The 14,872-nt window shown below is 43.0% G+C and overlaps 1 protein-coding gene across 3 annotated transcripts in view; it reads left to right on the forward strand.

The window, feature by feature from the left end:
- CCDC38 (coiled-coil domain containing 38) overlaps positions 1–14,872 on the forward strand; it is a 56,250-nt gene that overhangs the window by 6,484 nt on the left and 34,894 nt on the right. For all 3 annotated transcript variants that reach the window (XM_068276781.1, XM_068276782.1, XM_068276784.1), the window contains 6 exons: positions 858–952; positions 7,668–7,815; positions 8,773–8,840; positions 11,056–11,219; positions 11,305–11,385; positions 13,108–13,280. In XM_068276781.1, the coding sequence (XP_068132882.1) occupies positions 858–952; positions 7,668–7,815; positions 8,773–8,840; positions 11,056–11,219; positions 11,305–11,385; positions 13,108–13,280 (729 nt within the window). The remainder of the gene's footprint in view (positions 1–857; positions 953–7,667; positions 7,816–8,772; positions 8,841–11,055; positions 11,220–11,304; positions 11,386–13,107; positions 13,281–14,872) is intronic.

Consider the following 14,872-nt stretch of genomic DNA (forward strand, 5'->3'; position numbering starts at 1 on the left):
ATGGAGCCAAATACAGGGCAATCTTGGAAAAAAATCTCTTGGAGTCTGCAAAAGACTTGAGACTGGGGCGGAGGTTCACCTTCCAGCAGGACAACAACCCTAAACATAAAGCCAGGGCAACAATGGAATGGTTTAAAACAAAACATAACCATGTGTTAGAATGGCCCAGTCAAAGTCCAGATCGAAATCCAATCGAGAATCTGTGGCAAGATCTGAAAACTTCTATTCACAAACGCTGTCCATCTAATCTGACTGAGCTGGAGCTGTTTTGCAAAGAAGAATGGGCAAGGATTTCAGTCTCTAGATGTGCAAAGCTGGTAGAGACATACCCTAAAAGACTGGCAGCTGTAATTGCAGCAAAAAGTGGTTCTACAAAGTATTGACTCAGGGGGCTGAATAATTATGCACACCCCACTTTGCCATTATTTTTTTTTTAAATGTTTGGAATCATGTATGATTTTCGTTCCACTTCTCACGTGTACACCACTTTGTATTGGTCTTTCACGTGGAATTTCAATAAAATTGATTCATGTTTGTGGCTGTAATATGATAAAATGTGGAAAACTTCAAGGGGGCCGAATACTTTTGCAAACCACTGTATGCACAAGTGGAGTAATTAGTGTCTCAGCTACATGGAATCCACCTAGATGAGACACTAATTACCCCACCTGTGCATAGGTTAGGTTGCCTGCAAAGCATGCGCTATTGGGGAGTCACGAGGACAGGTTTGAGAAACACTGGATTAAAGGAAAATAAATGTGGAAGCCTCTGTATACCTCTCGTTTTAGGTTCCCTTTACAAACAGGAGCACGGACACAGGCTAGTACATTGTCTTACTGCTGTAACTATTTTTGCAGGCGATATTAAGAAGACTTGCCAAAATCCATTTATGTGTCCCACGGATGATATATTAACTTATAAGGAGCTGAAAAAGCAAGAAGAAGAAGAAGAGGTGGGTTTACTTCTTGTTCTGTCTGAATCTTAATTATTATTATTATTGATTTATAAAGCGCCAACATATTCCGTGGCGCTGTACAAAGTAAGAAACAAACATGGGGTACATAATACAGACAATGGTGTACACCAATACACAAAATACATAATTAGTGACAAAATACAAAGAATGATACAAAATACAAAATATAGAATTGGTAATGACAGTGATAAAATTAACATGATGAATAAAATGTACAATGGTTACCAAGACACAAAAAGGGGAGAGAGCCCTGCCCTTGCGAGCTTACAATCTAAAGATTGACTGCTGTTTCTGACAGTGACACTAGACTATTGTCAATGTCTTCATTGTAGCTCTGATATTGGGTCTCATGTAAAAATTACATTTAATACTGTTGTATATGTGAAAGGAATGAGTTCTATATTATCCTGCATTACTTCTTCAGTCTTACAGAGAATCCCCCACAAAACAAAACACAGCGCCTGTTAAAGGGCTCTTTTACACGAATGGCTGACAGCTGCTCCTGTTTCTGTGCAGGGCGCTTGCAATGACCACTGCCAGCCCTTGCAACGACCATCCAAGCCAGCCCTGGACGTAACATGCAGAAAGTAACCGCACTGCGAGTTAACTGGTAACACGCATGTGGTATGAATGCTCCCATTCGGTTGCATTGTTTTGCAATTGAAGGGCACTTGACCCCAGCAATCAGTGGCTAAAAGGTTTAACCCGCCTTTAGCCGTTCAGCTGTTCGTCTGAAAAGTCCTAAAAATGTTTACTTTTTTTTGTGGCTAGAGAATACACTTATTAGAACATCGGACTGACTTTTATTGCAGTTTTGCTCAGCTTGCAAAGTATTCCACTCACCTCCTGCCGTACCAACAGCCATCGGAAATTGAAGAGAATTTTCACTACTGTATATAAAAAGTTGGTTTATAAATAATAGCAATTACTCTGTCTGAGATATACTATTGGTTTACTTATACACCAATGCGGGTAAAATTTTAGCGGTAATCCTGAGTCTGGCTCGGGCCGGAAATCCGCAGCTCAGAGCGGTAATCCCGAGCTGGATCCTTGGAAGGTGTGTAATGTGTAGTGGTGCCGCCGATCTATCGAACGGTAAGATTTTTAGGATCTAAAAGCTTGTGAAAAAATTGCACCGCTTTCAGACACTAAAATCTGGAAATAATCATAACGCCAGGGAGGTTAAAATGTCAATGTTTTGAAATGTAATGAATGAACATGCATTATTGATTCTACTCTCTTCCTAATAATCTGGTATGTTATCCTAGTATGTACATGAAGAGATTTGCAGCATGATCAGATAAAGTTGTGTGTGTCTTTACAGGACCAACCCTACTTAGAACATGCCTGTGTTCCCCTTATCTTATTCCTGTTAAAATTGTTACCAGTAATAATAAAGGGCCACAAAGAACAGTTTCTGGGCTGCTGTATAATTTTCACTGTTAACTAATAAGAGGACACAAAAAATGTTTTTTTGTTGTACAAGCAGTGCTGACAGCAGGGAAAAGATAAAGTCAGTGAGTCATCATTATCCATGTGAGCTGAATAAAAGGTCAGGCTGTCAAACACAAGCCCAGGGTTGGTTTAGAGTTTTTGCTGCCTGAGGCAAACTTGTGCGGATCTGCCCCCCTCCCCTCCCTATTTTGAATGATCACACAGCACCCGACAAATTGCACTGCATGTTATAGCTGCAGTGCGAACAAAAAAAAAAAAAAGTGGCCAGATATAGGTGCCCAGTTATAGGTACTCCCCAGTATAGGTAGCCAAGAGTAGGTTCTACCAGTATAGGTAGCCAGGTATAGTTACTCACAGTATAGGTTAGCCAGGTAGATGCCCCAGTATAGGTAGCCAGGCATAGATAGCCAAGTATAGTTGCCCCAGTATAGGTAGCCAGTGTAGTTGCCCCCAGTATAGGCAGTCAGTATAGTTGACCCCAGTATAGGTTAGACAGGTAGGTGCCCCCAGTAGGCAGCCAGTATAGCTGGCCCCAGTATAGGTAGCCAGTATAGTTGCCCACAGTATAGGTTAGCCAGGTAGGTGCCCCCGGGAGTTAGCCAGTCAGCTCAACACAATAACACACTGACTGGCTGGCTGCAGGTCTGTGACAAACAAACTGCTCACCCTTAGCCAGTCGGCCATCCTTCATTCCTCCTCAGTCAGGACAGCAGTGCCACCTCCACCCTACTGTTGTACAAGTCAAATGAAATACTGCTGCTCTCCTGCCTCCCCCTTCTTCACTCACTGTCATACTCCTCACACAGCACAACAAGCTGCTTTTCCCCAATGATGACCTCTTCACCTTGCTCGCTTTCCCCTCTTTCTCTGACTGCGTGAGCCCTCTCAGGAGATTAAGAAGGAACCCAATAGACTTCTGCACGAGTCACATGACTCAAATGAAAATTAAAAACCTCTAGATTGTATTTGGTGTATAAAAAGCAGGTGGATAGTAAAAAAAATAAAGACTCTAGAGAGGAGGTTACCATTATGGGTGTATTCACACACATTTGCCAACATTTGTATATACTCTCTCATGCGTTTCGGTGCATATTAAGACACCCTCTTTCATCCAATGTGAGAACTCCCCCCCCTCTCCCCCCCCCCCACACACACATTCCTAGTTTACATAAATGTCATTGGTGTCAGTGGAACATTGCACTCCCCAGAGTCTTCAGCACCACCTCTGTAATGTGTGAAACTTACAGGTGTCCTGGTCCCTTGCTGCACACTCAGGTGGCTTGTTCTTCTGCTTTGGAAATAACATCACAGCTCAGGGTTCTAAGGTGCCAAATCTCCTGTGTTCCTTTTGTCATGACTAACCAGGTGTGTATGTGTGAAGGATGGACAGGTGACAGAAAGGGGGCAGGGTCCCTGGGAGATTTACACATTGTGGGAATGATGCTGGAGGCTGTGGGTGTTGGTGGGGGTAGTGCCAAAGGTCATATCTTCTACTGACACCACTGTAGTCTTCCACTGACACAAAAAATTGTTGTCCTTGTTTGTCCGGCAAAATGTTATCTTCTAGCAGGACCTGCCCTGATTGAGATGTTTTCACATCTTATCAATAAAACAGTATTGTAGCCCCCAACAAGAAAAACTGTACCCAAACAAACTCACAATAAATTGTCCAATGATATCTGAAGCTTATATTATTTGTATTATCTATTAATTTGCTAGCAAGGTGATATTGAATATGTTCTTGTGAGAAAAGGCCCTAACTCCACTTCAAAGCAGTTGCATTATACAATATGCAGCAACTGGAGGCTGAGTCACAATGATTTCTCTCTATAGCTCACTGTGCAGAAAGTCCATACAGTCCACTTCGTGTTGGATACGTTTACTGTCTCCATCCATAGTTAAAGTTTTCAAATACATCTCATTAAAGAGAGGACAAAAGTACCAGAGACGGGGAAACGCATTGCATATGATTTGATACGTATTTATTAGCTAATTTGTGAGGTAAATGCGCCTGTGAACCAACAAAATGACTTGATAAGACTGACAAGACATTATCCTTTATGTGCCCTGACCTTAAAATGCATGTTTTGCCTGGAGCTACAACTAAAGCGATGGTCTAAAGTAGAGTGACCAGATTTTTGTGGGTGCAACCTGGGACAGGGAGAGGGGGCGCAGGGAGGGGGGGGGGGGCTAAGCGCATATCGCGCCGCGTCGAAAAGTGGGGAGGACTGAGGAGCGCACAGCGATGAAGACCGGGGGGGGGGGGCTGCGGCGCGCCGCGGCGAAAAATGGGCATGGCCATGACATTGCATGGGCGGAGCTAACGTAATGATGTAACAGCGAGGCATAAGAAAGCAGTGTTTACGCCATGATGTGGACAAACGAGACTTTGCATCATGGGTGTGCAGAAACTGTGTGATGCTAATAGTATGCCGTAACCACAAAGCAGCAAACATAGCCGTCTATGACCATTAAATAATAAATGCAGTAACAGTTACCCCGGACACCAGAAAATAAACGCAATGGGCAACATGTCAGCACAAAATAAACGCAATGCGGGCAACATGTCTGTATAAAATAAATGCAATGCGGGCAACATGTCAGTACAAAATAAACGCAATGCGGGCAAACATGTCAGTACAAAATAAACGCAATGCGGGCAACATGTCAGTACAAAATAAACGCAATGCGGGCAAACATTTCACCAGAAAATTACTGCAATGCGGGCAAACATTTCACCAGAAAATTAACGCAATGCGGGCAAACATTTCACCAGAAAATTAACGCAATGCGGGCAAACATTTCACCAGAAAATAAACGCAATGCGGGCAAACATTTCACCAGAAAATAAACGCAATGCGGGCAAACATTTCCCCAGAAAAGAAACGCAATGCGAGCAAACATTTCCCCAGAAAAGAAATGCAATGCGGGCAAACATTTCCCCAGAAAAGAAATGCAATGCGGGCAAACATTTCACTAGAAAGTAAACGCAATGCGGGCAAACATTTCACCAGAAAAGAAACGCAATGCGGGCAAACATTTCCCCAGAAAAGAAACGCAATGCGGGCAAACATTTTCCCAGAAAAGAAACGCAATGCGGGCAAACATTTGACTAGAAAGTAAACGCAATGCGGGCAAAACATTTCACCAGAAAAGAAACGCAATGCGGGCAAACATTTCACCAGAAAAGAAACGCAATGCGGGCAAACATTTCACCAGAAAAGGAACGCAATGCGGGCAAACATTTCACCAGAAAAGAAACGTAATGGGAGAAAATTTCACCTGGAAAAGAAAGCATTTACTTACCTGGCAGAAGTCTCCGGCCTCTGGCGCGCTGCTCCCGGGACCACCTTCCTCCTGCTCGTCTCCCGTGCTGACTGGGCTACGGCAAGATGGCGCCCGAAGTCCTGTACTGGAGACACAAATAGTTTCATCAGAAAACATCAGAAAATAAACGCAATGCGGGCAAAAATTTCACCAGAAAAGAAACGCAATGTGGGCAAACATTTCACCAGAAAAGAAACGCAATGCGGGCAAACATTTCCCCAGAAAAGAAATGCAATGCGGGCAAACATTTCCCCAGAAAAAAAACGCAATGCGGGCAAACATTTCACCAGAAAATAAACGCAATGTGGGCAAACATTTCACCAGAAAATAAACGCAATGCGGGCAAACATTTCACCAGAAAAAAACCGCAATGCGGGCAAACATTTCACCACAAAAGAAACGCAATGCGGGCAAACATTTTCCCAGAAAAGAAACGCTAAGCGGGCAAAAATTTCACCAGAAAAGAAACGCAATGCGGGCAAACATTTCCCCAGAAAAGAAACGCAATGTGGGCAAACATTTCCCCAGAAAAGAAATGCAATGCGGGCAAACATTTCCCCAGAAAAGAAATGCAATGCGGGCAAACATTTCACTAGAAAGTAAACGCAATGCGGGCAAACATTTCACCAGAAAAGAAACGCAATGCGGGCAAACATTTCCCCAGAAAAGAAATGCAATGCGGGCAAACATTTCCCCAGAAAAGAAACGCAATGCGGGCAAACATTTCACTAGAAAGTAAACGCAATGCGGGCAAACATTTCACCAGAAAAGAAACGCAATGCGGGCAAACATTTCACCAGAAAAGAAACGCAATGCGGGCAAACATTTCACCAGAAAAGAAACGCAATGCGGGCAAACATCCTCCTGCTCGTCTCCTACGCTGACTGGGCTACGGCAAGATGGCGCCCAAGCACTGTACTGGAGACACAAATAGTCTCCAGTACAGGGCTTCGGCAGCCATCTTGCCGTAACCCTGCTCGCCTGCCGGTGTCGGAACAGATACCGGAAGAAGGAGGCTGGAGCGGGGCTGCGGGCAATGAACTGGCACGGTGTCTATAGACGCCGCTGCCAGTTCATGAGGATACAGTGGCCAGAGTCCCGAGGCCGGGACGTCCCGCTGCTGAAAGCGGGACGTTTCCCAGGACCTCATGCAGCCTGGGACAGCGGACCCCGAATCCGGGACGCGTCCCGGGCAATCCGGGACGTCTGGTCACTCTATCTAAAGAGATGGTCTAGATCAGGGGTCTCAAACTCGCGGGCCATTTGCGGCCCTCGATACAATATTTTGTGGCCCGCGCCGGCAAAAGCTTCCTTATAGTTCGCTTCAGTGCTCCCAAGTAATCCGCCGCATCCCCGCCGCTAAACGAGGGCTGCAGAGCCCCCAAATCGCCCGGGGGGCAATCCGCTGGCATTTCCTGGAAGGGGCAGAGCTTTCAGCTTCAGCTCTGCCCCTCCTGACGTCAATTGCGGCGCATCGCCACCTCTGCCCTCCCCTCTCACTCTTCCTTCACAGAGAGGGGCGGGGAGAGGCGGCGATGCTCGTTTTGCGGCGGGGACACGGCAGATTACCTGTAATGGGAGCACTGAAGCGAACTATAAGGTAAAATAGGCAAAATAGTTCGCTTCAGTGTGAATTTGATTTTGAAATAAAAATCAATGCGGGGGGGAGGGGGGGGAGTGGAGGGGGGTGCGGGAGCTGCTGATTGACTTCTTTTGTGAAATCCCTTATGCGGCCCAGCCTCATCCTGACTTTGCCTCCTGCGGCCCCCAGGTAAATTGAGTTTGAGACCCCTGGTCTAGATTCTAGAAAGTATTCTGCTAGTGGATGCTGTAAACAGTATCAGTTACTTATCATGTATTGCTTTGGATGTTTACCATTTATTTTTAATGTCATCACAATGCAACTTAGGAGAAAGAATGTGGAAGGAAACTGAAAGTTTGGCAAAGGACAACCGCTGCCTATACAGCAAGAAAATGTGATCTGGATAATGATTCAAAGGAGAAATATACCGAAAGTGAAGTATATTACGCTAACAAGTTGCCATCAATACCAAAGGGTAAGATCTCCATTCACTTCTGTTTACATGCCTCATAACTATATTTTACAATGAAAGGACAGAAAAGGGGAGTTGGAATAACTTGTGTGCTGTATTGTACGGCCCTGCAACGAGCCATTAAAGAGACACTGAAGCGAAAAAAAAATATGATATAGTGAATTGGTTGTGTACTATGAATAATTACTAGAAGATTAGCAGCAAAGAAAATATTCTCATATTTTTATTTTCAGGTATATAGTGTTTTTTCTAACATTGCATCATTCTATAATATGTGCAGATTACACAACATTCAGCATTCAAAATGAGTCTTTCAGAGCAGTCTGTGCACTAATGACCTCTCCTCTAGCAGAGGAAAAGAAAACAGTTGAGATAATAAAAGTCAGATAACAGCCCTCTCCATGACTAAACTTAGTTGGAGAGTTAATGGCTTGTTTGCATAGAGATAACAACTGGAGTTTCTTAACTCTTCCTGTACTGGAAACAATTAGACTGATGTATCTGATCTTAATGTTTTATTTCTTAGCTGTACTACACATACAAATCATAATATCATAATTTTTTTTTCGCTTCAGTGTCTCAGCTTGTCAAGTGACAGGCAGCCTATTGGGCCAATCAGAGTGCGGGGATCACGTCTTCTATAGCGATTGGACCCGCAGGGGCTCAGGGCGGGAGGAGACGAGTGCTCCCTATATACTGTAAGGGGGATTAAGGTAGTAGCATTCGCTATGCTGCACTACCCGCTCCTGTGTATACGCGCACTATGCAGCTAATAGCGTGCGTAGCATGCACCGCATTACATTTAAAGCATGCTCTGGAAATAGTGCGAGTAACAGGAGGTTACTCGAACTATTTCCTTTAGTGAATCAACCCCCATGAGGGACAACTAATGGTAGATACAGCATACTTTGTGTTATGCCACATCCTTCATTTTTAATAAAATGTTCAATGTTTGTTTAGGTTACAGCACTGATCGCACGTGTGTAACAGATTACATAGCTGAAAAGAGGAAAATTTCATTACAGCAGGTATGTTGCCTTATTAATATCACTTATTAAAAAGTCTGTTTACCTTAAACCCACTTCATACCCATCAAGAAAGAAAGACATTCTGGATAACATGGAAAGGAAATATGATCTTATTTACTCGCTTCATATCCCAAGAGGAAGTACAGTATAATGTGAGACTGTATACTATTTGATTGATCAATGTATGATTGTATACTGTGTGTATTTATATACGGTAGTGTATAGCCGACTCACCTGGCAGCACTTAGTCCCTGGGTCAAATCTGGCTTGGAGGAGTTTTTATGTTCTCCCCATGCTTGCATAAGTTGCCTAATAGCACTTGGTTTCCACCACATCCCCAAAACATACAGTATAGAGAAGTGAACTGGGTTCCCCCAAAACGGGCCTTAGACTATGATGGACATATGACTACGGTGGGGATTAGTTTTCGAGCCCTTCTGTGGGACAATTAGTGGCATGTCTATATACTGTGTTAAGCACTGCTGAGGATTTGGGCACTGACGTAGGCCATAATGTGAATTAAGGTTATAGTGGTGCTCACTGTGTAATCTGAAAGTATCTAAAAGGATTGCATGTTAAAGTAGACAAGTAGTATATTCATTGTGTCAAACACCAAATGTCCATTCAATCACCAACGACTGTTTTGGGGCCGTAGGGGGTCCCCTTTGCCAAAGCATAAACAGAGTGGTACCCATTCTGAGTGTACTCGGTTTATGCCTTGACAAAGGGGGCCCACCGTGGCCCCAAAATGGATGTAGGTGATCAAATGGACATCTGATGTTTGAGACAATAAAATTACTTTTGGTCTATTTGAGCGTGCAGAACTTTTGGATACTTTAGAAATGCTATTTCAGTCCAGCACCTTGACATTGTACATGGTGTGCAACCTTATAACTAATTTGTGGTTCACTGTGTAATTTGGGCGTCGGCAATAGCCAGGGCCTGAATTACAAATATTATGGTGTTCATGCTGAAATCTACTGTAAATCGGTGTGCAGTGTGTGGGCTGGCAATAGATCCCTCTCTGATCAGAATTGAATGGTGTGTGTGGTGACAAATCGAACAATGTATGCCCCTCTTAAAATGTTTAAAGAGGAACTCCAGTGAAAAGAATGTAATAAAAAAAGTGCTTCTTTTTTACAATAATTATGTATAAATGATTTAGTCAGTGTTTGCCCATTGTAAAATATTTTAAATCCCTGATTTACATTCTGACATTTATCACATGGTGACATTTTTACTGCTGGCAGGTGATGCAGCTGCAGCTTGCTTTTATGGCAGTTGGAAACAGGTGTAAACAGCTATTTCCCACAATGTAACAAGGTTCACAGACAGGAAACTGCCAGGAGTACCATGGTCCTCAGAGTTTCTTGTGGGAGGGGTTTCACCATAATATCAGCCATACAGAGCCCCCGATGATCCCTTTGTGAAAAGGAATAGATTTCTCATGTAAAAGGGGCTGTCAGCTACTGATTGGGATGAAGTTCAATTCTTGGTCACGGTTTCTCTTTAAGCTCTTATCAGAAGCAAGATGGCAGGCAAAAAAATGGTATCAGGAGGTTTGCGATGTATAATGGCAGTGGAATTATCCTGTGGTAGGCATGTCTGTTACTTCAAGATGCACATTGTTTTTCAGTGTTGGGTACAGAATAAAAGCTAATACTTGTTTGTTATTAACAGCATATTTGCTTATGATTTACTTTACTTTAAAGAGGAACTCCAGTGAAAATAATTTAATAAAAAAAAGTGCTTCATTTTTACAATAATTATGTATAAATGATTTAGTCAGTGTTTGCTCATTGTAAAATCTTTCCTCTCCCAGATTCACATTCTGACATTTATTACATGGTGACATTGTTACTGTGGGCAAGTTATGTAGCTGTTTCTAGCTGTTCTGGCTGTTACAGACAGCTTTAAACAGCCATTTCCTGTCTGTGAACATTGTTACATTGTGGCAGTTTGCCCAGAGTACTGCGGTATTCAGAGCCTCTTGTGGGAGGGGTTTCAGCACAAAATTAGTCACACAGCGCCCCCTGATGGTCTGTTTGTGAAAATCATTGTATTTCTCATGTAAAAGGGGGTATCAGCTACTGATTGGGATAAAGTTCAATTCTTGGTTGGAGTTTCTCTTTAAGCATTTAATCAAAAACTGTATAATTATGCTATTTGCATAACTAGGAGAGCTGCAGCTTAGATATTTTCATTATCATTTTAGTATTCTGGAAGAGTAAAGCAAGATGTAATAAATCAAATGTCAGAAACGTTATCCAGAGAGGCGAGAAAAATCGTAGATGCCAAGAGGACACTGGAGGAGGACACCATGTCATTTCAGGAGTTTTTGAAGGAATCCGAAAAAAATGCAGCGGAGGCAACAAAAATGTAAAAATACCAGCCATTATTTTACTATTCAAATGACACCTTCACGTGAAAATATTGTATACTGTAATCCTGGTATATTCTTCAGGGCAGACCAGGAAATGAAAGTCAGGCAGGGCAAAGAAACAGAAGTGAAGAAAGTCTGTGCCCAGATTAAGGCTCTTAAGCGGTGAGAAACATGTACTTGAACATTGCACAAAAGCGTTATTCAAATGTAAATTATGAAATGTAAAAATTTGCACTGCCTTCAGCATTATTATTGGTATGTGAAGCACAGCGTTCACATAGCATTTTTATTCTTGCGTTTCAGTAAATGGATAGGCTGCCTGTCACTAGGTACACATGGCTGCAATGATGTTCCACTTGGCAACATCAACCTTATCAATGGCTGCTTCTTACGAGGAATGGAGTTTGGGGGAGCAGGAAAAGGAAGTAGTATTGTAGTGTGAAGGATCTGCCTAAGGGTACATACAGATGATATATAGTAAAACATTTTCCTTAATAGGATAGTAGAACACTCCATATGTTATCAAGAATAATATAGATCTTAAGATTCCGCAACAATATTTTGAAGTTCCGAAAGTAGTTTAAATCTTTATGCACAAAAATACAAGGTGTTTTCTTTTTCAAATTAGTTCAAGATATCCAATCGTTCAATCTTCATGAATATCACAGATAAGATCTTAAATCACATAAATACATGGAATCCTCATGTGGCTGACACACTGTATACGGTAGTTTAGCTTCAAGTAATGAACATATATTTCTAGGCAACGACAATAGTTCATTTGGGGCAAGGTATGCCATTCATCAGACCTTTTGTATTAAAATTATTCTAAAAACAGAGAAAACATAACCAGAAATCCAGGATTAAAATACAATATCAGGATCATATGAAATGACTAAAACTCAAAGGGGGAAAAAAGAATTGAACCATTGTCATTGCGTTACCTGCAGGGTAACACAATGACAATGCAGGGCAATGGGGCCTAACACACTTACTGTGTCGCGTTGCGCTGGAAGTGCCCAATCAGCCGCCCCAAAGGCAACAGCGTATTACGGATGGACTACCGCGGTGACACAATGACAGCGGAAGTAATGAAAGTCAATGGGCGACACAGACATTATTAATATTTTGGTGGTGGCACACGTGCGGAATGATGGAAATACCACGGAGAAACCCTATCGGCGTACTGTGCCACAGGGTTATATGAATGATGTTTTGTGCGATGCGATGGGGGCGGAATATCGTACCGCAAATGCAATGGCCAGGTGTAAAACCGGCCCCAAACTGAAGCCTTCCCTGTAAAGCCTATAAAAACGCAATCATTTTGTAAGTGTTTGAAAATACTGGTAATAATTTAAAACCAAGTTAATTTTTCTTCAATTGTTTCTAAAAATTAAAACAACTAAAAATCACTTTCTATTAAGCATAACAGTTTTGTGCTGTGTGCCGCGTAGTGCCTGGTGTCAGCACGGCTATAACTGCAATGCTATAGTCATGGCCGCATATCGGTAATTCGGGTGACGGCAATAGCAGGACCCTGAATTACGTGTCCCCCTCCCGAGTTATTATGACTTGGAGGGGAAATAGTATTTCATACCGCCGTTAAATGCCAATATGTCAGTGCCTTTACCAACAAAGACAGCGTATGTCAGACAACTGGCTACAGACGGGCTCTACAGTTTTTTCAGGTGAGAACATTTGAGGGAGCCAACAAAATTAATATACATACATTACAAATGTTATTCCTATCCAATGCCCAATCCAATGGCATTTCATGGATTGCTTAGAGCCCCCGTACTAGATCATCCAGTATTAGTGCTGTTGGCCATGTTTGCTAGAGGTTTCTGATTCCATGTTTACATAAGCATCTGAACTTTTTGCCAGGGACCTACTAAAGGAAGAAAACACACTGCAAGAGTACAAGGTCTACGCAGATGTCCTCCACATGGTATCTCCGCCTGAATGGAAGGAGGTCCAAGAACAGAGGAGAAGCCGAGAAGCTGCCAAGAGAAGAGAAGACAGAAGACAAATACCACCCCTTCCTGAAATTTCAAAAAGTATTTCCACTTATTAAGTGGCCCCTTCATTTACTTTGAATAGTACAGTTAAAATATTGTGCTAAATTACTGCCATGTCAATATAACTTTGTATTTACAAATAACTGTTGTGTATTGATACAAAAATCTGATAATCCCGCAGTAAACAATTCCAAGTATGTAACGTAAAGTAATACCCCACCATGTCTGGCTAGCTTACTCAGTGTGAAACATTAGAGTTGTCAGGATCTCTTCTGTATCATGTCCTGTTGGTTGCAGTAGAACTGCAACCAGGCAGTTCTGATTTCTCTGCATGCATTTGGTTATTTGGTTTTGATTGCATTTGCAATGAGTGTCATTGCCATCTGCAATTGCTCTGCAGTTCAGAGCAGCTCAGGATGCTGTCATGGCTTACTGCACTTGAACTGCAGCCAGACAGCTCTGAATTCCCTACATGCATGTTGCTGCATAATACTGCATGCATTTGTAATGAGAGTCCATTCCATCTGCAGTCAGCCTGTAGTCTTCAATCAGACTAGCACAGGATTGAGTGATTACCATTCAGCTTTGTGGGCATTTGCATGCCTGCTCTCATTGGGGGATGTTCATAGAAAAGTGTCCTCCTCCTCTCACACCTTGCCTGTCATAGCATTTAGCTTTGTCTTAGCTGCTTGCTGTGGTCCATGTTTGAATCGTGAATTACTTTGTCTTGCCTTGCCTTGTTTAGCCTTGCTTGTGGACATCATTGCCCTTTCTGTCCTTCTGGCCTGGACACAGCCATCACTGTGGTGTGATTGGCTAGTGCTCCAGCTAGTTCTGATCCTGTGGACATGACTATAGTTGTGGTTGCTATTAGTTACGCTCCTTCCGGTTTGTCTTGTTTGTGCCTGTGTGGATATTTGCTATTGCTGGAGCAGCGATTAGATTGGCAAACATTCCTTCTGTCTGTCCTTGTCTACTCAGTGTGGCGGACATCAGATGTTCAGCACTGCGGTCGCGCTGAGCAACCATTGCGTCTCATTTTATTGTGGCGATTATCGGTAGCTCAGAGCAGCGGTTGCTCTGAGTAATCTTGCTTTCTAGTCTATAGCTCCTGTAGTCACACATGTAATGATGAATGACAGCGCTCCTCTTCTATAATTCTTTATATCTGGAAAATGTAAACATACTGCACATAGTGCATTACTGCAATATAGGCACTATAGGCAAGTGACCACACTCCCCAGGTGAAAGGTGATGCATACTTGATTTTGAAACAGTGTGTAACCACAACCGGCTCTCCCACAATAATAACCACTCACCAGATCATCTCCACCTCATATCCAGGTGGGTCTAGCATATGTTGGCAACCAATGACCAGGCAACAGCCGCTTCCGTCACAAGTAGTAAAGGTATTTAATCCAGATTCCATGTAAAAACACAAACAATAAAAACGCTCATAGCGCAACAGGGGCGTAACTAGGCCTCACCGGGCCCCCCTGCAGAATTTCATTGCGGGCCCCCCCCTCCCTGGGCCGTTTTGTGGGGGCTGGAGGGGTGGCAGCATGAGGGGAAAGCCTTGGCCACAGTCGGCGGGGAGAGAGGAAGTTCCCCCCCCCTCTCCCTCACCTCGG

Source organism: Hyperolius riggenbachi, chromosome 3 (assembly GCF_040937935.1).
Source record: "Hyperolius riggenbachi isolate aHypRig1 chromosome 3, aHypRig1.pri, whole genome shotgun sequence".
Classification (NCBI taxonomy): Eukaryota; Metazoa; Chordata; class Amphibia; order Anura; family Hyperoliidae; genus Hyperolius; species Hyperolius riggenbachi.